This window comes from Apodemus sylvaticus, chromosome 14, assembly GCF_947179515.1.
Source record: "Apodemus sylvaticus chromosome 14, mApoSyl1.1, whole genome shotgun sequence".
In the NCBI taxonomy this organism is placed as follows: Eukaryota; Metazoa; Chordata; class Mammalia; order Rodentia; family Muridae; genus Apodemus; species Apodemus sylvaticus.
This window is the reverse complement of record NC_067485.1, coordinates 10,110,441-10,137,276: the sequence shown is the minus strand read 5'-3', so window position 1 is coordinate 10,137,276 and position 26,836 is coordinate 10,110,441. Positions and strand designations below refer to the sequence as shown.

At 45.2% G+C, this 26,836-nt stretch overlaps 1 protein-coding gene across 2 annotated transcripts in view; it reads right to left on the bottom strand.

The window, feature by feature from the left end:
- Positions 1-997: 997 nt before the first annotated feature.
- Spock1 (SPARC (osteonectin), cwcv and kazal like domains proteoglycan 1) overlaps positions 998-26,836 on the bottom strand; it is a 503,404-nt gene continuing 477,565 nt past the window's right edge. For both annotated transcript variants that reach the window (XM_052157287.1, XM_052157286.1), the window contains exons 7-11: positions 20,867-20,983; positions 16,749-16,970; positions 12,277-12,339; positions 2,518-2,655; positions 998-1,706 (exon numbers count right to left, since the gene is read on the bottom strand). In XM_052157287.1, coding sequence (XP_052013247.1) covers positions 1,516-1,706; positions 2,518-2,655; positions 12,277-12,339; positions 16,749-16,970; positions 20,867-20,983 — 731 coding nt within the window. In that variant the 3' untranslated portion in view covers positions 998-1,515. The remainder of the gene's footprint in view (positions 1,707-2,517; positions 2,656-12,276; positions 12,340-16,748; positions 16,971-20,866; positions 20,984-26,836) is intronic.

Below are 26,836 nucleotides of genomic sequence, written 5' to 3'. Positions count from 1 at the left end.
AGGCAAGGACGATAGAGTCTGGCAGGCTGTGGCTGGTTAGGGCAAGCAGGCAGAGCTTGGGGTTGGGCGCAGACCTGAACGGGGCCGCACTGAAGACTGCTCTTTGGTACTTGTGTGAAAGAAATCTGAAAAATATTGAAATGATATCACTACTGAAACCAGATGCCAATAACGGGCTCAGGGAACAGACAGTAAGATTGCTTCAGCAGTGTGCCAACGAACGTCAGCGTGTGTTGGAAAGACGGCTGCTGACTTGCAGATCAGCTTTTTGTGCTACTAGGAATGGGCTCCTATTAAATAATGGGGAGGAAGAGAAACCTTTAAAGCCTCTATACCCTGGTCATGATTTGTGGATAGAAAGGGCGCCAAAGGAAACAATGAAGAACCCTAAATTTTCTTCTAAGCATTATAATGATGCTGTCTTCTTGGGGAGCAGGGGCTCAGTGGGGAACACGGTAGGAAAAAGCCCTAGGAAAAAGCCCTGGGGAGGACAGGGAGGGAAGCTGCCGCAGGTAGATACATTGTATCCTGAGGGCTGAGGGGAGCTTTGAGCAGAAGTGAAGACATGGCTTGTGAGGCTGCCCACTTGGGAGTTGCATGGCTTCTGTGGGTAAAAAACAATTTAGGCAAACAGAGGCTCATCCAAATCAAAAAGGCTTCCAGTCACTCGGAGACACCCCCACCCCCCCACCCCCACCCCCACCCCCCGGGCTGCAAGGGGGGCTCCAAGAGTAATTTGATACTGTGATTTGAGTTCTGGGTCTAGAGCTGTTGACTGAAAGCCATTGTTTATCTAAGGTGTGTATTCAACCAGACACTCAGCTGAAAGGCATGTGTATGCACGCCATGCAAACACAGTCACCTATCTGTGCATGGGCAAGGGTGGCGGTGGGGGCGGGAGGGGGGGGAAAGCATCGAGATGGTAATTTTAAGAAAGGAAATGAATTCTCCAAAGGGACTTTGACTGAATTAAGGCTGTCATTTGTAGGAAGCCAGATACAGTGACATGAAAATTAATTTTTAATAATAAACACCAGAGGTGGTCGAGACAGGGAAAAGGGACAGCCTGGTGTGTTTTCCACAACATCTACAGGACACAAGAAAAGCACGTAGACACCATAAGGCTGGGAACCATGCTGGAAGAACCACCAACGTGGGTAATCAGAGAGAGGGTCTTTGACGCTTGAGAGGGTGGGGCTCCCCGCACTGTTGGATTCCACGTAAAATCACATGCTAGTTGCAAAAACCTCATAGGGAGAGAAGGAGGCTTTAATTAAGCCAGCCATCCTCTCATCCACTGAAAACAAAAACAAGGAACAAAAATAGCATCCTTTCTCCCACACAACTGTATGCAAATTCAGACGCTCTGGGAAGAGGGTCTTCCAAACCTTAGGCCCCGGTACAGAGAGCAACAGTGGAGAAGAGACCCCGTGCCTCGGAGTCTTAGATACAAACGCAGGCAAAGGAAACGATTTGCAGATCTGTGCCAAAAGCGTGTCCTCTTCCTCGTGGGCACTACCATATGTACCCGACCTCGTCTTCTTTGTCGTCATCTTCATCCTCATCATCTTCCCTCACAGCCCGGGTGTGCGCCCTCAGCTTTCCCTCTTTGTCCTTTGGTCCCAGCTCCCGCTCGTCCTCTAGGTCATCCAGCAGGACCACGGAGCCGCCGCTGCCAAAGTCCCCAGAGGTTTCCTGCTCCTCTTCTGGCACAGAAAGGAAAGACCTGGGGTTAGTTCCTACTGTCCCCCGTGACCCATGCTGGGGCTTCCTGCGCTTGTGACTTGATTTCTAGGGCAAACCCAGGGCATTTGCTTCTGCAGTGTAGGAGTTCCGTTTGAAACAATGTCTCAGGCTTGGCTCTGAGCTGCTCTGACCGCCACCTGTCCTGGGTTAATCTTTTGTCAACATATTTTGGAAAGGGAACCTCAATTGAGAAAATGTCTCCCTCAGGTTAGTCAAGCTTGTGGGACATTTCTTAGATCAACAATTGATGTGGGATGGCGCAGTGCATTGTGGGTGGTGCCGCCCCCTGGGTTGGTGATCCTGGGCTGCATAAGAAAGCAGGCTGAGCGAATCACGGGGAGCAAATTAGACCGCAGCACCCCTCATGGTCTCTGCATCAGCTCCTGCCTCCAGGTTCCTGCCCTGACTTCCCAATAAATTCTTTCTGCTCAAGTTACTTTTGAATATGGTCTTTATCACAGCACTAGAAAGCAAGCTACTAAGGGGACCTAAGGTATCCCAGGTGCATCAGCCTTGTCTGAAGGCTACAGTCCTACCTGCTGTGCCAGGGCCAGCCTGTTGACGCAAAACCCATCCACCCAGTGGTAATATGGTACCTGCTGCTAGCAGAATCAGCATTGTGTGAGGTTAAGAAATTCCAGTACTTCTATTTTTGCCCCAGACTCAACCACAGCTGGAGTTGGCTCTTGAAATTCTGTCCCGATCCCTACACAGTGAGGCCCCCTGGGCCATGTGGGGTGTTGTGGGACTGGGGCCGGAGGCCTTACTCACCGCAGCTTACAGTGCCCTGTTTCCTGGAGCCGGCCAGCTCGTTCCCATATTTATCCACACACCAGCACTGGCCCGTGCTGCCGTGGCACTGTGTGGCCTTGTAGTAGCCCTCCTCATTACACCGGGGGATGAATGCCCCTGTAGGGGGAGGAAAGAGCGAGCTTAAAGTCAGAGAAACAAGCACAGGGGCTTGGGGTTAATGCCATTCAAGCCAGGGAGGAGGGCTCACATGTCAGCGGAAGCTCTACTGTAGGGCTGGCAGGAAAGGAGTGGGCTGGTTGGTTACTACTTTATTAATATTACAGGGTCCTATCCTTTAAGAGGAGGCATACACTGGACTCTTAAGAAGCTCAGTTTTCAGTTAATAGTACCTAATGCTATTGAATAATATATATATATATATATATATATATATATATATATTCTGGGTACTGATCTAAATCATGCACATTTTAAATTGAAGGTGTTCCACAGCTATTTTTATGAATAAATATACAGCTGGGGCCTTTGATGAGATCCATGCCTTTGCTCAAGCAGCATGCTCTCAGCATGTGATAAAAATGTGTAGAGCGTGTTCATTAATCTTAATTATCAACCTGATTGGTTGACATTAGCAAAGCCCATCTTTGAGAGGTATCTCTGAGGGTATGACCTAATCAATGGGTTAATCCCTGTATGGATTCATACCAGGGTGGCGTTATTGGAAGTACAGCAGCACAGGAAGAGCCGGGCAATTACGGGGGCTCGGGATGGCACAGCAGCCCTTGTCTCCTGAGGCTGCCTGAAACCTCTGACGGCTGAGAATAACAGATTCCGCCACAATTAGCGTTTTCTGTAAAGACTGCCAACAGACCAACAAGACTCCGTCTATATAGAAATTTTCAAATCTGAATGTTAAAGGAACAGCGAGCCATGCTTAAGACCCGAGCCCACGTGACTCCCCTTTCAGGTTTTTTTTTAATTCTCATAGAAAAGTCTCTAGGTTTCTCGTGTGCTTCTTGTGGCGTAGGGTTTTATCTTATCAGCTGGAGACCTTCTGGTATACCTCAGGAGCCACCTTGGGATCTCATTTAGATTCCTAGCAACCTTTTGAAGATGTAACTTCTGAACCCACCAAAACTGTAACTATGGCTGCTGTAAAGACAGCTAAGTGCTACCCTCCTTGGGGAAGCCCATGTCTATATTAGGTGTGTCATTCTTTCCCGGTGGACCCTCGTCCTTAAATCTATCTTTAAAAGCTCTTTTAAATAAGCTCTAGATTAGGCTTATCCTGCTGGTCCTGAGAGTCCATTCTGTGGTGAGATCAGGGGTCTGGCATTACCTAAGTGGAGGCACCTAAAGGGAATGACAAAGCCTTGGGGTCGCGGCAGCCATGCTGGGCTGTCTCTGTTACCATACCTATGCTGAGAGGAACACACGAAAGGCAGGAGATGGGGCCTCATTAGAGGAAGTATGTCACCTAGAGCATTAAACTGCGCTGCCATTAAGGGCTGACACCCCAATACTGTGAGCTATAATAAGCAGAACTCCCAGGTGTTCTGTCACAGTGATGAAATGTTACTATTTCTTTAAATTACTTTATTGTTTCACAGTTTGGTCCCTGTACCAGCAACATAACCTAGAGCCCCATTAGAAACAATTGTTTCTTTATGGTTCTTAATAAAAAGTCAATTTTAGTTTTCTTTCTTTTGTATTTTCTTAAAGGAATGCATTTGTGTTTACCTGTGTGCTGTGGGTGCATATGTTTATGTACTCTCTGTGTGTATGCTATTCTCATGGAGGCCAGAAGGGGGCATCAGATGCCCTGGATCTGGAGTCACAGACAGTTGTGAGCTGCCATGCGGGAACTGCAAATTGATCTGGGTCCTCTGCAAGAGCAGCCAGTACTCCTGACTCTGGGGTCCTCTTTTCAACTCCTTCACTGCCGGAGTCAATTTTGAGGGCCAGAAATACCTCCCCTCTCTATTGAGTTTGGACCACTCACTTTTACATTAGGAATGTTTGGCCCCACACTGTCAAGCCATTTCATTAGTTCAGTAAAAGAAAGCAGCGACCCTTTGTAATGTGCTGGTGTTGGCATTCCCTCTTGACTTGATTCCTTCTTTAATCACTTCTGGTTATTGTGTTCTCGGGGTTCTGAGGGGCAGTTCTAGCTCTGTTTATTATTTTTGGTAATGTGTTTGAGGTCATGCTTTTATGGGCTTTTCTTTGCTTCTGTGGAGTTTGGTGGAACAGCCCCTTTAGATTTTCATTCCATTGAAAATCCTCTCTAGATTTTATTTGACTTCCTTGACATCTCTTTTTCTCACTCTTTGGGTTGAGTCTGAGACGTGTTTGTTGGGAATGTGTTTTATCTGTGTGGCTGCCGGCTGCCCCATGTGTGACAGGCATTTCATGTAAATATAAATGTGGATTAAACAGGTTGTTCAACTGTTCTAGATCCACACTGACTACTTGAGCTGTGTTATTGGTGCAAGTCCATTGTAGTAATTCCCAAAGCTTAAGTACACTGACAGCCTGTAACATGTCTTACTTTTTAGAAGGTGGAGAATTTGCTTCCTTGACATTATCGTGTTATAAAAGGGAGCATTTTCCATGTTCCAGTTTCAGCATACATGTGTTAGGTGTAACTTTGTAGATACTTTAATGTTACAATAAAGACTTCCTGTCTTAGAACAGATCAGTCTGTCCATGTGTGTGGGCTGTGACTGTGGCCTGCTTGTCCATATTTCTGCCACCACATCAGTGGATCCTGTCTGTCATGGGGTCTATCTCCTGACTCCTGTTGGGAAATCACCACATTCTCTTTCCTCCATTTCTTTCATGTTTAAAAACTCTTTTATATCACTATTCCTTAATATCTCTTAACATCAATGGACTCAGTTTCCCAGTAAAAAGACACAATAACGGACTGGATATGTAAACAGGATCCTACATTTTGCTGCATACAGGAAATACACCTCAGTGTCAAAGACAAACACAACCTTAAAGTAAAAGGCTAGAAGACAATTTTACAAGCAAATGGTCTCAGGAAACAAGCTGGAGTAGCCATTCTAATATCAGATAAAATTGACTTTCAACCTAAAGTCATCAAAAGAGACATTGAGGGACACTTCTTGCTGGTCAAAGGAAAAACACACCAAGAAGAACTCTCAATCCTGAACATCTATGCTCCAAATGCAAAGGCACCCTCATTCATAAAAGAAACTTTACTAAAGCTCAAAGCACGCATTGCACCTAACACAATAATTGTGGGTGACTTCAACACTGCACTTTTCTCAATGGACCAATCAGGAAAACAGAAACTAAACACGGACACAGTGAAACTAATTGAAGCTTTGAACCAATTAGATTTAACAGATATATATTAAACATGTTACCCTAAAGCAAAAGAATATACCCTTTTCTCAGCACCTTATGGTACCTTCTCCAAAATTGACCATATAATTGGTCACAAGACAGGCCTCAACAAATATAAGAAGATCGAAATAATCCCATGCCTCCTATCAGATCACTATGGAGTAAAAGTGGTCTTCAATAGCAACAAAAACAATAGAAAGCCCACATACACATGGAAACTGAACAATACTCTACTCAATGATACCGTGGTCAAGGAAGAAATAAAGAAAGAAATCAAAGACTTTTTAGAATTTAATGAAAATAAAGACACAACATACCCAAATCTATGGGACACAATGAAAGCAGTGCTAAGAGGAAAACTCCTAGCCCTGAGTGCCTCCAAAAAGAACATAGAGAGAGCAAACACTAGCAGCTTAATGACACACCTGAAAGCCCTGGAGCAAAAAGAAGCAAATTCACCCAGGAGGAGTAGAAGGCAGGAAATCATCAAACTCAGGGCTGAAATCAATCAAGTAGAAACTAAGAGAACCATACAAAGAATCAACAAAACCAGGAGCTTGTTCTTTGAGAAAATCAACAAGATAAATAAACCCTTAGCCAGACTAACCAAAGGGCACAGAGACAGTATCCAGATTAACAAAATTAGAAGTGAAAATGGAGATATAACAACAGAAACTGAGGAAATTCAAAAAATCATCAGATCTTACTACCAAAGCCTATTCTCAACACAACTGGAGAATCTGGAGGAAATGGACAATTTCCTAGACAGATACCAAACACCAAAATTAAATCAGGATCAAATAGATCATCTAAACAGGCCCCTAATCCCTAAAGAAATAAAAGGGGTCATAGAAAGTCTCCCAACCAAAAAAAGCACGGGACCAGATGGCTTCAGTGCAGAATTCTATCAGACCTTCAAAGAAGACCTAACACCAATACGCTTCAAACTGTTCCACAAAATAGAAACAGAAGGAACATTACCCAACTCGTTCTACGAAGCCAAAATTACACTGATACCAAAACCATACAAAGATCCAACAAAGAAAGAGAACTTCAGGCCAATTTCCCTTATGAATATCGATGCAAAAATACTCAATAAAATTCTTGCCAACCGAATCCAAGAACACATCAAAACAATCATCCACCATGATCAAGTGGGCTTCATCCCAGGGATGCAGGGATGGTTCAATATAAGGAAATCCATCAATGCAATCCACTACATAAACAAACTCAAAGAAAAAAACCATATGATCATTTCATTAGATGCTGAAAAAGCATTTGACAAAATTCAGCATTTTTTCATGCTAAAAGTCTTGGAAAGAACAGGAATTCAAGGCCTATACCTAAACATAGTTAAAGCAATATACAGCAAAACGGTAGCCAACATCAAACTAAATGGAGAGAAACTTGAAGCAATCCCACTAAAATCAGGGACTAGACAAGGCTGCCCCCTCTTTCCATATCTTTTCAATATAGTTCTTGAGGTATTAGCTGGGGCAATTAGACAACATAAGGAGGTCAAAGGGATACAAATTGGAAAGGAAGAAGTCAAACTATCATTATTTGCAGATGACAGGATAGTCTACCTAAGTGACCCAAAAAACTCCACCAGAGAACTCCTACAGCTGATAAACAACTTCAGCAAAGTGGCAGGTTATAAAATCAACTCAAGCAAATCAGTTGCCTTCCTATACTCAAAGGATAGGCAAGCTGAGAAAGAAGTTAGGGAAATGACACCCTTCCCAATAGCCACAAACAATATGAAGTATCTTGGTGTGATTCTAACCAAACAAGTGAAAGATCTATATGACAAGAACTTCAGGTCACTGAAGAAGGAAATTGAAGAAAACCTCAGAAAACGCAAAAATCTTCCATGCTCGTGGATTGGCAGGATTAATATAGTTAAAATGGCCATCTTGCCAAAAGCAATATATAGATTTAATGTAATCCCCATCAAAATCCCAACTCGGTTCTTCACAGAGTTAGAAAAAGCAATTCTCAAATTTATCTGGAATAACAAAAAACCCAGGACAGCTAAAACTATTCTCCACAGTAAAAGAACTTCTGGGGGAATTAGTATCCCAGACCTCAAGCAATACTACAGAGCAATCGTGTTAAAAACTACATGGTATTGGCACAGTGACAGGCAAGTGGACCAATGGAATAGAATTGAAGACCCAGAAATGAATCCACACACTTATGGTCACTTGATCTTCAACAAAGGAGCTGAAAACATCCAGTGGAAAAAAGATAGCCTTTTCAACAAATGATATTGGTTCAACTGGAGGTCAGCATGCAGGAGAATGCAAATTGATCCATTCGTATCTCCTTGTACTAAGCTCAACCTCAAGTGGATCAAGTACCTCCACATAAAACCAGTCACACTGAAACTAATAGAAAAGAAACTGGGGGAAACCCTTGAGGACATAGGCACAGGGGAAAAGTTCCTGAACAGAACACCAATAGCTTGTGCTCTAAGATCAAGAATTGGCAAATGGGATCTCATAAAATTACAAAGTTTCTGTAAGGCAAAGGACACCATCAAAAGGACAAAACGGCAACCAACAAATTGGGAAAAGATCTTCACCAATCCTTCATCCAATAGAGGGCTAATATCCAATATATACAAAGAACTCAAGAAGTTAGATCCCAGGGAACCAAATAACCCTATTAAAAATGGGGTACAGACCTAAACAAAGAATTTTCATCTGAAGAAATTTGGATGGCCGGGAAGCATCTTAAGAAATGCTCAACATCATTAGCCATTAGGGAAATGCAAATCAAAACAACCCTGAGATTTTACCTCATACCAGTCGGAATGGCTAAGGTTAAAAACTCAGGAGACAGCAGGTGTTGGCAAGTATGTGGAGAAAGAGGAACACTCCTTCACTGCTGGTGGGATTGTAAGATGGTACAACCACTATGGAAATCAGTCTGGTGGTTCCTAAGAAAACTGGACATGACACTTGCGGAGGACCCTGCTATACCTCTCCTGGGCATATACCCAGAGGATACCCAGCATGTAATAAGGACACATGCTCTACTATGTTCATAGCATCATTATTTATAATAGCCAGAAGCTGGAAAGAACCCAGATATCCCTCAATGGAGGAATGGATACAGAAAATGTGGTATATATACACAATGGAGTACTATTCAGCAATTAAAAACAATGAATTCATGAATTTTTTTAGGCAAATGGATGGAACTGGAAAATATCATCCTAAGCGAGGTAACGCAATCACAAAAGAATACACATGGAATGCAATCATTGATAAGTGGATATTAATTAGCCTTGAAGCTCTGAATACTGAAGATACAATTAGCATATCAAATGATTCCCATGAAGAAGGAAGAAGAGGGCCCTAATCCTGGAAAGGCTTGATCCAGCATTGTAGGGGAGTACCAGGACAGAGAAAAGGGAGGGGGAAAGATAGGAGAATGGATGGAGAGAAGAGGACTTATGGGACATATGGGGATGGGGGGAACTGGGAAAGAGGAAAGCTTTTGGATTGTAAACAAAGAATATAGAAAATAAAAATATATATTTAAAAAACTCTTTTATTTCTGATGTTTTGGAAAATTCCCTAATAATTCCTACAACACAGTATAGTTTATGCAAGTGAGAGCTAAAGTCAACCAGTATTTTCTTTTCTTACTGGCTAAATCAGAACTGTAGCAGAGGCCAGTCCCCTCTATTTTCATTGCCTGAAACAGTTTAGAATTTTAATTCTAGCTTGCCATCAAAAAGTCTCCATTTTGAAATACGGTCTCACTGTGTGGTCCTGGCTGGCCTGGAACTTGTTATATAGACGAGTCTGACCCTGAACTCACAGAGGTCTTCCTGTCTCTGTCTCTATAGTACTGGCAGCCAAACTGTTCTATATAAGCTGTTGTTCATTTAGATTTAGTACTATGTAGTCTCTTCTGCATATTTCGTATGGAATATGCTCAGACATTATCTTACATGGCTTGAGAATCTGCATGAAATGCTAAGGAAGTCAAATAAAATCTAACCTTCAATATATTGGAGTAAGCTTAAAATTCTAGGTTCAAAGTTACCTTCGCTTGAGAGATGCTATTTTCTCTTTCTAAAATAGTGTTACCATTGGGAATCAGATGTCAAACTTATTTTCATTTGATAGTAGGTAATCTTCACTCATGATTACAATTTTATCTTCTCTGGGTGAATTCTCCATGAGACAGACCCTCGTCCTTATGTCAGTGACTCAACCGGCCTCTGGTTACTGCTGAGTCTCTCGACTCACTAATTTTATTTCTGTTGTCTTTTTGCATAATCGTGTTTTCAAACTTAATTTTTATTTCATACGATGATACTCGACCCAACTGTAACATTGGAGGGTCAGGCTGTCTTTGGACCAGCAAATTTAGACATCAATGGGTATAGGATCTAACTAAATGCTTTTCTTTAGCTGTATTCATTTTATGCATGAGCACTGCATGCATGCATGTCTGCACACCCCATGCATGCATGTCTGCACACCCCATGCATGTCTGGTGCCCATGAGGCCAGCAGGGGGTACTTAACTCTGGAGTCATCTCTCCGGGCCCCCAGAATCTATCCCTGAGCATGCTTCTCACCAGGCTATTGCACGATGCCCAGACTCCAAGATACCAAGTGAGGTAAGGATCCTAACACTGTAGTCACCGCTGAGGACATTAATGACAACTATCTAAGGCATAGCTTATATACATGTCAGAGCTGGTACCCAGCGCTGCAACCTCTTCCCTGGGCATTCCAGCCAGTACCCAGGATCCTTAGTTTTCAGGGAGCATGGAGGGAAGTAGGGATTAGATTCTTCCAGTTGTTCATGCAATAAGAAGCCAGGGAGCTCTGTGAAGGGATTTTTAGTCAAGGACTGCTGAGAGGGAGGAGAAGAGGTGGAGAATGTGAGAAATGCAGGTTTCCCCACTCCCCGAGTAGCAGTTAGAAACCACAGTACCTAACAGACCACAGAATGCATTAAGATTGGGCTGAGCCCTCGGGTTGGAGAGAAGCAGGTGTTGTACTAAGTCTGTAATTTAATAAGATTACTTCTTTTTCTAAGTAGGTAGTAATTATAACTGATTATGATTTGTTGTTGCTTGTTTCCTTTATTTATTTGGATCTGAATGTCCCTGAATACACACAGTAGTTATTAGGAGATTCTTCTGCACACAGAAAATAATTTGTACGCAATGTAGATGGCGTTTTCATGAGTTAATTGGGGTGAGCCCAGAATGTGGGAGATTTGAGATAAGACACAGGTGAGATTACATCAGGGGAAAGGTGGGCGGCAGCTGGGTCATGTGTGCCAGCGAGGATCATGAAAATTAGACATGTCACATGGCATACCCTATGGGTGTCATTAATAAAGGATAAAATCACCATATCCATGGACCTGGGTATATTCTCAAACCCTAAAACACTGCCCTGTGCAGAACATTGCGGATAGCCACCGGAAGTCTGGCAGTCGAAGGGAGGGAGGAGGGATCCAGATGCTCCGCCTTCAGCCAGAAAGACGCCTTTTTACACCAACAAACCAAGATGGCAAAAGTTCAGAGGCACAGCTTTCAAGTTCTCACAAAAACCTAAAGTATGAGGCAAGCCATGGAGATGAGTTATTCTCAAAGGTAGAAGGGGGGAGGTGTGGATTGTGAGGTGACCCCAACATTTGGAAGACAAGTCACCAGCATTCACAGAATGCTTGCATTTGGCAATCTTTAGGGAAAAAAAAATGTGCCCATCTCCTTAAAGATAAATTAACTTCTGAAGCTGCATGGGGAACGCCCCTGCCTCTGAACACTTAAGGAGGGCATCTGAATGTCTAGGCTGCAGCCGTCTGCTCCTTTTAACAGGGAAAGAAAGCAGGGTTGCTTTTCCTCAAAGGAGGTTTACCAGTATGCCAGGTGATGGCCACCATGCGCTGCCCCTCCCCCGCCCATCCCAGAACTAAGAAAGACCAGCCTCTAAATAGGCCAGAGTCTTCCATCCAGAGAGGCGCATGCCCTCTGACCCTGTCTGATCCATTCTGGCAGGGGTCGCAGCTTGTCTTGTTCCTTAAATGGATAAGTAGCCCTGGGGAAGAGAAGGTATCTCTTAACTTACAAGCCTCTCATTTTGAGACCCTGGAAAAGACGCTTGTAAGCTCCATTCAAGGACTTCATGCGACAGAGAGGAAAGCTGAGCGTGGCCAGGGCTGCCTGCTCCACCCTGGCCCAGCCTCTGGCTTTGCTTGCTGGTAGGGGGGATCCAGGGGCCACAAGGGCTCAGGCTGGTCGAAGATGAAGCATTGCCTCCACGGCCCCTAATTAGATAAACTCTGCAAAGCTGAGTGTTACAAGAGACGGGGATGGTTTAATTAGTGGCTCTAATGCGTGGCAAGGAAGGATACTCACCCAATAGGCTCTTCCCTTTGCTCAGCTTCTGAATTCTGTTCATTTCGTTCTGGCAAGGGAGACCTAGAAAAATAATTTACGAAAGTCAGTTTCCAGATGGTACAGACTATAATCTCTAATGATGGACTCCACTCTTGATGCGAAATGTGGGCTACGACACACCTGGGTGTGGAATTGCTCCATATGTTGTTGACTGTGCAACAAAACAAACTCAGGCCATTAGTGTTACTAATTTTAAGAAGAGCTCCATATCACAAGGCACTTACTTAGAATAGCTCGCGGAGGCTACTTACATAACATAGGACATTTCCTTCCTACACCAGACCAAGAAACGACCATGCAATCAGCTCATAGACTTTTTCATTTTCCCAGCAAGGGAAGCATCCAGCAAAGGCTTCTGGGAGCTGAAAACTGAGGCTCAAGCTTACTAGAGAAGGAGAACTCTGAATATGTAGACCAGCTAGCCCGGGCTACCCACGCTTGATCTGCTGCGTGCTCCTGTCTTGGTGGGAGTGAGGTTAGGAGTGCTCAGCCATGCCTGTGTGGACATGACAGCCACAGGAAAGGCAAGAGGCAAAGGCACCCAGAGTGAGACACAGCAAGGTTCTTCTCTCTGCCTCCTGCAGACCGGGGACCCCCAACATCTTCCCTGCTGTCAACCACTTAGCCCTCACTGGTAGAAAATGCATGTGTGGACAACCTTGGGGAAAGTGCTATGTAGGATACACACTGCTCGGCATGTGGAGGGCAGAGTGCGGACTTGGGCGCTCTCCCAAGAGAGGAATTTACTACTAGGCAAAGTGACAGGGGACCTCACTAGTATTTTAGGGTTTGCCCACTGTGTGCCTTTGTCAGTCTTATGTCTCTGGCATGTCCTGCCACTGATCAGGGTCTTTGTGCCATGGGTAAGGGGTTCCATGCCTCTGCACTCTGAACATTTTTCTCTGTAGCTCCAGCTTCTGTCTATTACTGTACAGGTTTTACAACCCAACCTGGTGTTACTTCTGCCAGATGAGAAAGACAGGCTGCAAGATGCATGCTTCTTACTGCAGTCAAGGGTAAGGAGGAAGACTGAAGCAAACCCCACTGTGAGTAAGAAAGGCAGCGTTTACTATGATTAATAGCTATGCTTGACCGAGCTGTTAGAATGTTCTAGGACTTTCTAAAAATCTTTACAACCACTGTACAAAATAGGTGGTGACATTGTCACTAACTTGTAAATGGAAATTCTCATCTGCGTCAGAGCAGTAACAGTTGGTACACAGAAGGATAATCTGACTGTTCCAATGGAGTGGGGCTAATTTTATAACACTTTCTTTAATTTTTTTTAATACAATAGTTTTAAAACCCACTTGTTTAAAGGGAAACTTAAACTAGTGGGAAATCAACTGAAATGCAGACAAGAACAAGACACACACAAACAATTTTTTTGTCATTTTTAAAATGAAAAATTCATCCTGGAAAACTTTGCTGCTGAGAAGATGACAACAGTAGAAGTTTCTCTAAGAAGCCGAGGATTCTAATAACAAATGTGGACCTTAGAAGAGCAGGGTTCAGGGAGTGATGTGGAGGCTCAAGGGTAGCTATGACAGAGAGAAACAATTACAGAGAGAAAGTCACTTCCAGAGCCATGGATCTCATGGGATATAACTGTGTTGCAGCTGAGAAAGACTAACCAGATAGAGAGAAAAGTTCTCAAGATACACGTCAAAGAAGAAAAGTGTCCTGAAGATTAGAAAGATTCTAACTCTAGCATTCAAAGAAGCATAACACGTCACATCTCCTTGAAGTGGCACACACTGAGCAGGGCTCGGTGGCTTCTAGGAAATCAAGGTCCTCGAAATGTGGAAAAAGAATCCTGCATAGTTAATTTCCTGTTGCTTCTGGCCATGGTGTTTCATCGATGCAACTGAAGGAAAAATGGGTCTATTTTAACTTACAGATCCGGGAGGCTAGAGTCCATTGGGGCCCTGGGGAGCAAGAGATGTTTGATGCTGTTGCCTCTGTGCACGGGAATCAACAAGAGTCGAGAGGGTCTGATCTGCAGAGGTTCCACAGCCTCCCCAAACAGCATCGTCAACCCAGACTCGAATGTCCTAGCATCAACTTACAGTTCTAAGTATGACATCCCACCATCTTGAAGCTTCTTTATAGAAATAAAGCAGCAAATCAAACAGTGTGATGTAACACCATGAAGATGAAGTAGAGAGAAGGGTGCAAAATGAGAAATAACTTCTCTCTGAACTAATTGGGAATGCCTCATCCTTCCAAGACACACCCCAGATCTCCCTGCACATGCGAAAGGGCAGCCTGTCCAGAGATAGGCCTGTGGCCAATCCCTCAGTATAGCCATGAATAAACTCAGCCTGGCCCTCCACCCTCAACAGTGGGTCAGGCTCTGTGCCACCAGCATTTGAGACCAAAGTAAACAATCATTGTTATTTAGCTTCAGTTTGTGTCAGCTGTTGCAGTTAGGGAGCAGAAGGAAAAGGCGAAACAATGCAATTATATTTTAATATTTAAGGGAAAGTTATCTCTGTTTACACATGATACAGTGTACACCTGGAAACATCCAGACAAGCAGGACATCTGGAAACTGAGTTCTGTGAGGAGGGGAAGGAAAGCAGATGCCTTGCTGTAGTGCCAAGGGGAACCACAATGGGGACAAGACAGAATTGTCACTCCACTAGCCATGCACGAGAAGCCTCTAAGCTAGAAGGAGTCTATATTACGTAGCGGAAGGGGATTTTAAATAAATTGGTCAAATGATTCTAAAGTTCAGGACGGAAGAAAAACATGACTATCTAGAAATCCTGAAATAAAAATGTATGGCAAGAGAGGAGAGACCTACAATCTACCAAGACAAAAGGTCAATCCACTGTGATTGAAATTGGTTTTTTTTTAACTGTGAATTAAGTTGGATAGAATTGATTTATGGACAGTTAGGTTAGTGGGTCTGAGTGTTTAGGAATAAATCAAAGATACACAAACATATATATATATATATATATATATATATATATACATACATACACACACACATACATACACACATGTACACACACACACACATATATATATATATATGTGTGTGTGTGTGTGTGTGTGTAGTAAGACATGATATTGGTAGAAGAAAGATTCGTCGTTGCTATCCCCAGGCTTGAAGCAGGAGTCTCCCCGGCTGTGCGCACATACACAGAGTAAGGCAAAATGTGAACAAACACAAACCCACCAACGTTAACAAAACCATGAGAGAGGTTCCTGACTAGAGTCAAGTGAAAATACCCTTCGAAGCCTATTGCAAGGTCTATGGTTTAACAAGGCATAGGACAAGAAAACGAAGGCATGCAAATACATCAAAAGTTAAAATTTCCCCCAATAAGAAAATGCACAAAGTTTGGGGGGGGGGGAATATATATAATACCCATCACTAGCAAAGTTCTAAGTCCATAGATATACATGTTCCTGCAGAAAAATAAAAAAACAACAGAAAATTATTTCAAGGAAATAGAAACCTAAGAATGTGCCAGAGGCAAGCAGTTCATTCCAGAGAGAACAGAGCTGGTGGGGAGGCAGCACCACTTTGCCCCAGTTTGGCAACAGTGATTGGGTTTGATACTGACACAAAGAAACGATATTCTGAATGTTTTTCACACCAAAAATATCTAATGTAACTTCTTTTGGAAGGCAGATTGGCAACTGTGCTGAGATGTAAAGATGCACGCTGGGCCACTGGGGATACAGCTGATAACCCCATGAATGTGCACATGAATTACTCTTCCCCGAATGTTCTTAGGAGTGTCTACATTTTTGATGGGTGTCCTGGCATCTTTGTGCGCATGCATAGATATTGTACAATTTGAATACCATTAGTAGAAAGACAGCCAGATTTCTGGTCCACTGGGTATGCTCCCTAGGGGGCAGAGTCAGAAGTAAAATCCAGACAGGAAAGGTGACCCACCCACAGGAAGGCAGAGTATGGCCACCGGATGGAATGCTGGGGCAGGGTGGCCCCTGTTCCTGACTTTGGGTGACAGGAGCCACTCTGGGATCCTTTCTTCCTATATTCATTAGTTCTATGTATTTCATTATCTGTCATTTGTTTGTAAACAAAAAGTAATTAAGAATTTACAGGAAATGGGAAATAGGATTCTCTTACATTGTATACTATTTTCATATTGAGAAGCTCCTTGCGGCCTTGAGAAGCACGCAGGGGAGGCTCCTACACCCATTTTGTAGATGAGAATGCTAAGCGTGGTAAGGATGCTTTCCTAAAGGAAGGAATCCCTCGGTTTAAAGGCACCATCTTTTTACCCGTGGTTTCCTGAAATAGCATGTTTAAAGCAGGCAGGAGGAGCCTTCGGGTTTGCTGTTTCACAGGGCGATTGAAAGCTGTGTCTCTCTGTGCACAGATCTCTGCTGTGCTCCCTGCTGGTGGGTGGCTGCCTGGCTTTCGGAGCCAATCTCCTTACCTCCTGGCTTCTGGAAGCAGTAACACCACTCATTATTGGAGAGTTTGCCGTCCTTGAAGGAGTCACACGAGTTGAAGAGAGGCTTGATGCAGGGCTCATATTTGTCTAGGTAGATGGCATTGATCTCCGAGTGGTCCAGCAGCAGGTCATAGTTCATGTCCAACTTGTTGAACATCCAGCCCAAGGAGTCCTTGCAAATGGGCAGGATGCTGGTGTCAAACCCTGTGAGAGGAAGGGACATTTCAGCTATGCCAGGCATGGAGCACACCTGCCGCTCCCTAACTTGGTTTCCCAGAGGGGTCAGGGTGCATCCAATATGAACTACACTTATTCCTGTCTAGCTTCAAGTGAGTGAGACTCACACTATGATTGCTTTATTAGGTTGCACAATGACTGCAGGATGTTCCCTATTCTAATTCTCTAACCCTAGGCTGGCTACACCCCCAAGTGTGCTCCCCAAATACTTGCTGTTTGAATCTTCCTGAGCCATGTATGCTCCAGAAGTCTGGTGTTCTGGAGAGGCATTTCACTTGGGCCATGTGCTGCTGGCACTTAATGACTAATGGAGAGCTCCTCCTCCTCCCTCCTCCTCCTCCCTCCTCCTCTTTCATATTCTTCCTCCCCCTCCTCCTCCTCCTCCTCCTCCTCCTCCTCCTCCTCCTCCTTCTTCTTCTTCTTCTCTCTCTCTCTCTCTCTCTCTCTCTCTCTCTCTCTCTCTCTCTCTCTCTCCCCTTTCTCTTTCTTCCTCGTGGTTCCTACCTGAAATACCCAGCCTGCTAACTCAACCTCCACCTCTCCTCTATTCTCCCCAGTAATTGGCTATAGCCCTTTTTATTTAACCAATACTTTTACACTGGAGAGCAAGGTTTGAACAACTAAGGCTGGTGTATGTGGGGATTTGCTTGTCTTGGGGGGATCTCAGAATACAGAATCTAGCATCTGAAGACACATCAGCACCAGACTCACCCCCACCATGTGCCCTTTATCTATGAGGCATAAGCATCCTACAGGCAAGAGCCAACTTTGAGGGAAATATCTTCAGAAGAGAAATAATTCCCTGGGAGAGAACGTCTGCTGTATAAATGAGTCCCACTGTCTATAAACCTACTTGCAGAACTGAAAGGTAAACCAGGAACACGCTGAAACGTAAGATGCATAACACTGAAACCGGGCTTTATCATTTTGAGGGGGGGGGATGAAAATGCAAAACAAAATGTTGGAGAAAGGAGTGGGGTGGGGGAGAGACAATGACAGCAAGTGAGACTCAAGGTTCCATTCTATCCCAGAGGACCCTTTGGCCGAGGCTGGAGGGGCGAGCGAGCACCCAGGCCCCTTTTCGGTCCCTTCCTTCTTCACTGCAATCCCCTAAGAGCCACAGGAGATGGAATCCAAATCAACTCAGACAATAACTTTTTTCTTATTTCTCCAGGGAAAGGAAAGTCTTTGTTTCCACAAGGGAGGAAGGCTCACTCTTAGATCCACCCTCTGGATGCCACAGCCTTGTAGACAGACCTCAAGCCATGCTTGCCTTCAAAGCTAAGGGATGACAAAAGTCCTAGCTTCTCCTGAAAACGGAGTCTCTAGGACTAGCTTAATTTTCCTAGAATTGTACAGATAAAAGTGATCCTAAGCACTATACTCTTAAGTATCTCACTCAACCCTAAAGGCGGTCACATGATATGTCATCATCTCTACCTTATAGATGGAAAAAATAGCAAGATTTTATGGTTCAGAATCAGGATTGAAACACAGACAGCCCAGTCCGGATCTATAGTATCCACACTGTCTCTCCCAGGTCCCCCTCTGCCTTCTTTAACACATCTGTCTTGAAAGCATCCAGCTGGCTTAGGGTGTCACATCTGGGATACGGTGTCTTCATAGGGTCCTGATGAGACAGACTGCACACTCTAGTGTCTCCTGACTTCTGTGTGCATCTTGGAAACCTTTGTATAGAGCCTGATAGGATGAAGCAACATGGCAAATCTGTACAAAATTCTACACAAAGATTGCATCGACTTCCTGTGAGCTCTTAGGCGATGCGGGGCTTCCACTTACTATTGAGGCCCCGGGAGACCTCCATATTTTCTTTAATGACCTCAGCACTATTGTCCTATTGTATCAGTAAAAGCAGTTGTTTCCTAGCTATAGGAGTTTTCTACCAGCTTTAAGTTTTTTACCCTTTCACATAATTTTTTGCATATTTAAATTATTCATTTTGCTATCAAAAGGATAAACATCTTTTAATTTCTTTTTCCAGATGAGACAATGGGATATAACATGGACTCTTCTTTAGTGACTGTCATGATTATCAACTGGAAGAAATGCCAAGCTGCGTGGCTTAGCCAAAAGGTCAAGCCTGCTCTGCCTCATTTCCAGTTTCTGAAAAGGGCATGTGTGCCCGCCATCTGCAGCCTTGCGGACAGGATGGAGCTTGGAGCAAGGCTCTGTGGCTGCCCCTTCAGGACCAACAAATGTGTTACTCTTTTCTCTGGCCTCAGAGGAAAACTCACCCTTGTTGTACACCTCTCCTGCCCCAGTGGCTTCAGGACATCAAACAAACAATGACTCTGGGAACTCAGGTTACTCCTAGGTACATTAGGATTTCCAAGGCTCCCCCACCTGTCTACAGAGAAGCTCTAAGACCTTCTCTTCCCAAAAGCTATTTTCCATGGAGAAGTTATTCCAAAAGCCCAGGGTTGGGCTGAACTTGGGGTAGGGAGGCTTTACTGACAAGTTTTTTTAGATGGAAATGAGTGCTCGTAGACTCCCAAGGAACCTCTGGCAGAAATGGAAAAACAAACAAACAGACAAAACAAACAAACAAACAAAAAAACTCCTAGCTCACTTCGCCAATCTACAGACCCAGCTTTCAGGAGCTCCTGCCTGTAAAACATGGTCTCAGAAACGAGCGCCATCTTGCCATTAAATCGAAAGACAGAAGCTGTTACACTAATCATCAGTACTCCTCATTGATCTCTCCAGAAAGCTATGCGTATCAAAGAATTACCAAAAGGTGAGATCATTATTTTGAGACCGCATCTATCAGTGTAGCTCAGGCCGCTCTAGATCCTGTCTTCAGAGGATCCTCCTGCTTCAGCTCCCCACATACTCCAGCAAACATGGGCACCACCATACTGGGCTGGTGATCCATACTGGGCCAGCTGAGAGGCCAAGTTGACTTTGTAACTTCTCATCTCCTACCCCCCCCCACCCGAAGCCAATAACACTGCTTTCACAGTTCCATCCACATGGTCGGAGGGTAGGAGGCTGTGTGAATACCGCCATCTCAAATGCACGCACAGCGAAACTGCCTGTATTTGAGGGACTGGTGGATCAGCAAACTCTGTTCTACCAGTTAGCACAACTACCTCAGCCTAAAGTATGGAGAGGTGGAGTGTGTGTGTGTGTGTGTGTGTGTGTGTGTGTGTGAGAGAGACTGATCTATGCTCATCCCAGAGCCTGGGGGCTCCTTCAGGACCTTGAGTGTTAGTGGGAAGGGTGGGGGAGGGGCACCCACCTTGTGGTCTCTGGGAAATACCCAGTATATGGAAAAGCACAATGATCTTGGAGATGCTTGCTACACTGTTGCTTCTATTAGCAACAACCCAAATATCCCAATTAAAGGCTTCTTAAGTTGTTACAGCAATGATTAGGATCCTATTTGGCTCCTGCTAGAGACACCACTCGGTAACATTAAAGTATAATGATATTTCTACATGTTTAATTTTCCAAATGGTATACCAGCTTATAAAGTGTGCAAACACTTCTAACATACATACATTTTCCTTATACAGCAAGAAAAATTACCTCAAGGTATGTAGAATGCTTAAGTTGTTAAATGGGTAGTATTATATATGTGTATATATTTACATACACACTACTTTTTTTCTTTATTTTTTCTAAAATGTCTATATAAAACATGATCTCTTTGAAATCACATTTTTTCCAAAAGTCATATTTCTCTTGATTCTAAAACATCACCCTTCTTTGATCATTCAATGTTCTAAAGTTGGTATATATTTTAAATCTTATTCTTTAGCCAAAATATTCTACTGCTAAACACATGGCATTTGAGAAGTGGTATTTATAGTGAAATAGCAAGAATAGAGTGGTCTTACTGCCTTGGGCTGGATCAGAGCTGGTAGGCTTGATGACTCTGTTAGCGTCCTCATGAAGAGCCCCAAACCAGTCCTTCAGCCGGGAAGCCAGGTTCCTCAGCTCCTTGTCTGTGCAGGCTGCGGGGAACAGAGCAGACAGTGAGCACCTGGGCTTTCTGCCCAGGGTACAAGTTCATTGGCCAAGCTGCCGTCCAGACAATCCTTCTTGTCCAGACACTCTGAAAACACCCACGGGTGCTCCTGTTGCAATTCAAACACGGGACAAGGAGAAAGTCTGGGTTTCTAGGATAGGCAGGCTGTTCAGCCCTGGACTGTCTCAGATAAAGCAGGCTGCCGACACCTTATGTTGGCACAGCATTCTCAAAGTCTGACTGACGTCCCTCTGCTAAGTACATAAAACTTGTTATTGCAGCTTTGCCAGAGACCATGACATCTCCTCTGTACTCACGCTAAGAGATTAACCAGCTCATGCTCCCAGGGAGAGATGTCTGGGCCACCACAGAGCCCAGCAGAAGATTCCCCATTTTGTATGAGGACAAGGTGGACTCGTGAATTTGGCCCCATTTGTTAGCCTTCCTACATACTGACTCCACATCTCCACTACTGACAAGTGAAGGTCTACACTGTGACAGAGCCCTTTCCACCCCGGCCCTGCTACACTGTTTCAGTGTGTGACGGGCAGGGGTGGGGACAGGCAGATATGGATACTGACAGGACTCCATCCAATGGAGGGAAAGGAGGGAAAGCAGGTAAGGAAGTGGGGGCAAACTATCTGACAGTGTGTGGAGCTTGTGACTTGAGATGGGAATTCCAAAAGGAGGTCATTCTGAATGAGAACATCTTGGCGAAGGGGTGAGGTCTGTGGGACACTGGGAGGATACTGAAAAAGAAGCAATGTTTTGTGTCCTTCAGCAATTAGAGAAAAAATTGTAAAACCATGCTGCTGAGAGGGAACCGGGAGCTAACAACTGTTAGCCTCTTCAGAGCCTAAAGCTGGAGGGAAGCAAGACACCTAAGGAGCTGAGTGAGCGCACCCCCATTGCAATGCAGAGCTCAACCTGACCCTCTCACAGTGCCCCACGCCCTCACAGGGCAATAATGATAAAGACAAAGTGCCATCCCAACTCCACGTTCACCTCCAGGAAGCACAGCCCTTGACTGAATCACCATGGCGCCCAGCCCCACCCGACAGCCGTGTTGCCACTGGGGAGAATGCAGAAGGCCTGTGATGCTCTGCAGATGTCTTTCCTTGTTTTACAGCTCATGTCTACGCTTCAGCCATGCAACCTGCCAGTTTTCACATTTAGCTGTATTTCATCAGGAATGCAAGCTTCAGGCTCTGCATGGCAACCAGGGAATGTGCCTAGCTATGGATACCAACTGCTAAGGACCTTGAACACAGAGACCTGACTATGGTGTAAGACACAGGCAAGGACAAGGATCTGAGTTTCTTGTTGATAGCAGAAGGTCACACTGTGGGGTCACTCTGCCTACAGTGAATCTCAGATTTATCACCTGCCATAGACCTACCCTTAACTTTCCTGGGACCTGTTTCCTTATCTGTGGACCCAGGATAACAAGTTCATGACAAACCTGACAGTGTATTTCAAGCTCTTAACAAGATACGGGATCAACAGTCATTTGAAGAATATGCCAGATAGGGTTTTAGCTCTTTCCATAATTATTATTCTAAATAGGTTATTTAGAGGTAGGCTTAGTACAAGCAAGTACTGCCCATTAAAAAAAAAACAAAAATGAAGTCAAATGCAAATAATCAAAACTGGCTTTGGCTACCTACAAACATGTATAAGTGGATACTTGAGTAATTCTACATAAGTGAATTAATATTGGATAAATGTACAAACTAATTCTTCTGGTATATGTATTGTCCCAAGTTGCTCATCACCCTTGGAGGGGTAGCACAGGTTCCAGATCTTTGCATCAGAGCAGGCTGCCGCCCTGGTTAGAACTGGGTAAAGGTGAATCTCATTCTCTGATCCATCCCTAACTTTACAAAGGACCACCAAGATAACTGGCTAGCCACATGCGTGTCTTTTCTCCTTCCCTTCGGCCTTTTAAGATGGCCGAGAAGCAAGATAACAAGCTCCCACAAGCCACCTCTCCACAGAAAGAGAAGCAGCTATTGCTAAAGGCAGAGAGTCTTGCTTTTGCCCAGGTACCAAGTCAGACTCCAGGAGCCTGTTCACACTAACCCAACTCCGAGCCTCTAGGGACCAAACTGGCACCTTTCTGACCCTGCTCAGCTCTTAACAGTAATGTGTGATCATCCAAAATCAGGATGCGGACTCTCCAGTCAGGCCTCACATTGGGAAATAGGAAAGTAAGAGCACCTATTTCCCCTCTGAGCCACACCATCTCTTTAGATTTCCTTTCCCCTCCATCCCACACCATCTCTTTAGAATGTTCTTTGAGCAGAGAAAATTGGCAAGTCAACTTGTGAGGAAATCGCACGGCAAGATAAATTAGTCAGTCACGTTTAAGTAAATCCTGAGATGGGCAGGTAAGCTGTTTATTTACAAGCCTGCTGGTGCCAGATTTCCACCAGGCTTCCCAGCCAGGGACAGCTGAAGGAATCTGGCAGTTCGATCTTGAAAGAGTAAATGTGCCACTCAACAAGAAGTCAGGAAGCAGGGAGCCATGGCGTGGCTGGGGCGAGATTGGAGAGCAGAAACAGATAGAGGCCACTCAATTACTGAGGCCAGCTCACTCGTGGCATCTTCAACTGAGTGGTCTTTGTGAGGAGAAAGCCAAGCACAGTCTGCAGGGCACACGAGATGCTCGGGAGGAGTAATAAAGAAGGGGGGCCTGCAGAGAACTGTTTGTTCCGGTTTGATACTCGCCACAGCACAGACTGGATGCCTCATAAGGTGTCTGTTGCTACCCCAGATCGTGGGACTAACTGGAAAAGACAATTTAGGAACTGGTAAGCCAGGGGATACTTCCTAGGGAAAAGTAATTTTTCCTGAGTGAACCCTGCAAACCACTGCAAACCACGCCCACCTGTTGTTCCTGTGCTCTGCCAGGAAGTGGGACAATTCTTATCCCAGAGGGGAGAGGAGTTCTGCCCCCACTCCCACCCCTCCTGTCAGGTGAGGGGAATTGAGACTCAGTCTACAAAGCAACTATGTTGTTCTGCCGGCATCATAGCATCTCCTGTCTAAACCATGGCAACCAGGACCATGGTCTGTTTTGCTACATTGTCTCCCAGAGTGGTTGAGCATCACTGAGGTCCGCCATATTGGGTTCTGTTTCCTCCCTACTCCTCCCCCCATGCTGGGCTTTTGCTTGCTTCCTGTTGCTTTCCTCCCCCAAGATGTCTCTACTCAAGAGTCCTCCACTGTCGCCCTATTTCCCTGAGTAACTTCATCTTTCCTCAGGACACTGCAAATCTTTCTGACATGACTCTGCTCCAACAGGGACTTGGCAAAATCCCTGACAGCACCCCAGCCCCACAGGCCAGCAACGTCATGTCCAGGAGGCAGAAAGCAATGCCTCCAGATACTTGCCCTCAGAGCAGCCATTTGGAAGTTACCTTGGATATCTCTGCATTCCTCAAGTCCCCAAGCAGTTGACCACAATAGGTTTGTTTCTCTCACTCTCTACACTGCCTTTTCTGGTCCATGTTACCAGCCACCGGTGCTCCCCACTAGGGTCACCTCAGCAGGCTGATGCCACCCAGTCTCACTCTCTACCACCTCACAGTCCAGCAACTGCCTTGATCATTCTGAATCAGACACCGAGTCAAGTCACTCTCCTGTCTGGCCACTTCCAAGGCTCCTGTTTGCTCTGTTGGCTGAGCCTAAGTTTGTGGTTTAAGTGGCTTGCAGGATCAATCTATGGTCTCCGTGCTCTGGCCTTGCTACCCCTCCCACTCTCCTGCCTTAGTGTCCCTAGCCCTGTGGCCTTGACCACATCTCTCTGGCATCTCAACATTGAAGGGATTTCCTTCCTAAGGACTCCCAGTCCAGTGTCATGTCCTCCTTGATCATTAGAGCATAAACCGGCACTGAAAGCCCTTGGCATGGAATGCAGCCTGTTACCTGCTTGAAGAATGCTCTCATTATGGGGCTATTGACGGACTCTCATAACCTTCTCGCTGCCTTTTGTAAACTGTAGTTTCTCCATCTGCAAGACGGCAAAATAAAGCTCAGCTCCCAGCATCATTGCATGGGATAAGATATCAATAAAGCGTAGCTCATAGCTACTGGCATGTAGCAGGGACTCATATCCCAACTGTCTGTATGATATGTTGGGGTTTTACTGTTGCGCTTTATATTTTTTTAGCCTGAGGAGATACTGATGATATAAAGAATAACATCTTCCTCATTTACTTTATAGCTGCGCCAATAGAAGACCAAGAGGCTGGGGCTTCCATTTCTGCCTGCCTTCTCCCAGTTGGATTCGCTGCATGATGGGCAATCGGTTGTCTGATAGTCCCCTACCCTCATTCCTAGCCTTACATAGGTGGTACACAGAAATTGTTTGAGATATATTTATGGGAGGAAAACATGAATGATTGATCGAGCAGCTTGGTTACAAAGTCCCAAGCCAAATGGTACCCTAAGTGCTAGGGTTGGGGGTTGAAGAGAGCAGCTATGTTGCAGACTGGAATCCATGCAGGGAGGGTTGGAAGAAGCTGCCTCCTTGGATAGAAGAGGTTTGTGGGTAGCCAGCACTAATGAGTGCAATTAATAAACTCCGTCAGGCCTTCATCTGTAATGGAAGCCTCTCCAGCGACACGGACGGCAGCTGGCCCAGCAGTTTAGGATGGAGGAGGCAGCAAGCGGGGTTCTCGCCTTCATTAGCTTTGGTGTGAGCACAGCGGCCATCCGGGAGGACTGCAGAACAGCCTGCCTCGTGTCACATGCACAACCACTGGGGCTTCATTAGGGAAAAGAATAGTACCTTGCACATTATTCTACAATGCAGGGAAGACAGCGCACTCCCCCAGGAACCGCAGCACATAGGCATGGACGGGCCCAGGTAATGTGGTGCGCTCCCAGTGGGCTTCTGATGGTTTGCAAAATATGACCAAACTGCAATGAGCTGGGGCTGCCTCTGCAGACACTAAGCAGCCCGGAAGCCAATGCAATGACACCTCCTCACCTCCCCACCTGAGGCACAGAGGCTAATGGGCGTGGAATGTGCTGGAGGGGAAGGCTTTCCAAGGGAGGTGCAGCTCAGGTGACTCAGATGGTAGTGAGAGATGGGCGTGCTGTTGCCAAAACCAGGAACGAGGCCTTTCTGCTATGCGGCAGCCTGTGGCAACAAGGAAGGAGGGAGACAGCTGATCTATCAGTCTTCCCTTGTGCGGTAGTTAGACTGCCAGAGGAAGCAGCTACCGGGAAGAAGTAGCCATGATGTCTGCCCTAAATTGGCATCTCCCGCCTGGCTGTTGGCCCCTGGGTCCTTCCCTCTACGCTCCCCCAGACAATACCAAGACCCAATGAGGAGCAGATGAGGAAGCTTTGAAGTATGGCACAGTCTTGACAAAGAAGGTGGCATTATAAAACTCAAAACGACTCCCAGCAGCTTAACACATAGCCTAACATGGTCTTCCGTTGGGTTGTCCGTGAGCGTAGCAGCTGGATGACTGACAGCTACTCCACAAGGCCAGACTTCCGAGAAGACAAGCACAGAGGTGTACAAAACGTCCAAGTGGGGACTGGATACATGTTCTTATCCAAACCTAGTGCTAACACCTACCCGAGGGGCCTGAGACTGGGTCCCTGTGTCAGCGACCCTAATGGAAGCTGCAGTTGAACGCCCACTGAGGAATGTCTGAAAGTGTCAAGTCTGACTTTATACAAGCATCCCAGGATACCTTTGCACCTCTGCCAGGGAGCCAGTTCTGCTCTCGAATGCATGAAACATCTCCAGTTGAAGAGCCCAAGTTACAAAACACTCTACCTGCCACCGCCCTTCCTCCTCCCATGCCAGTGAGCCTCA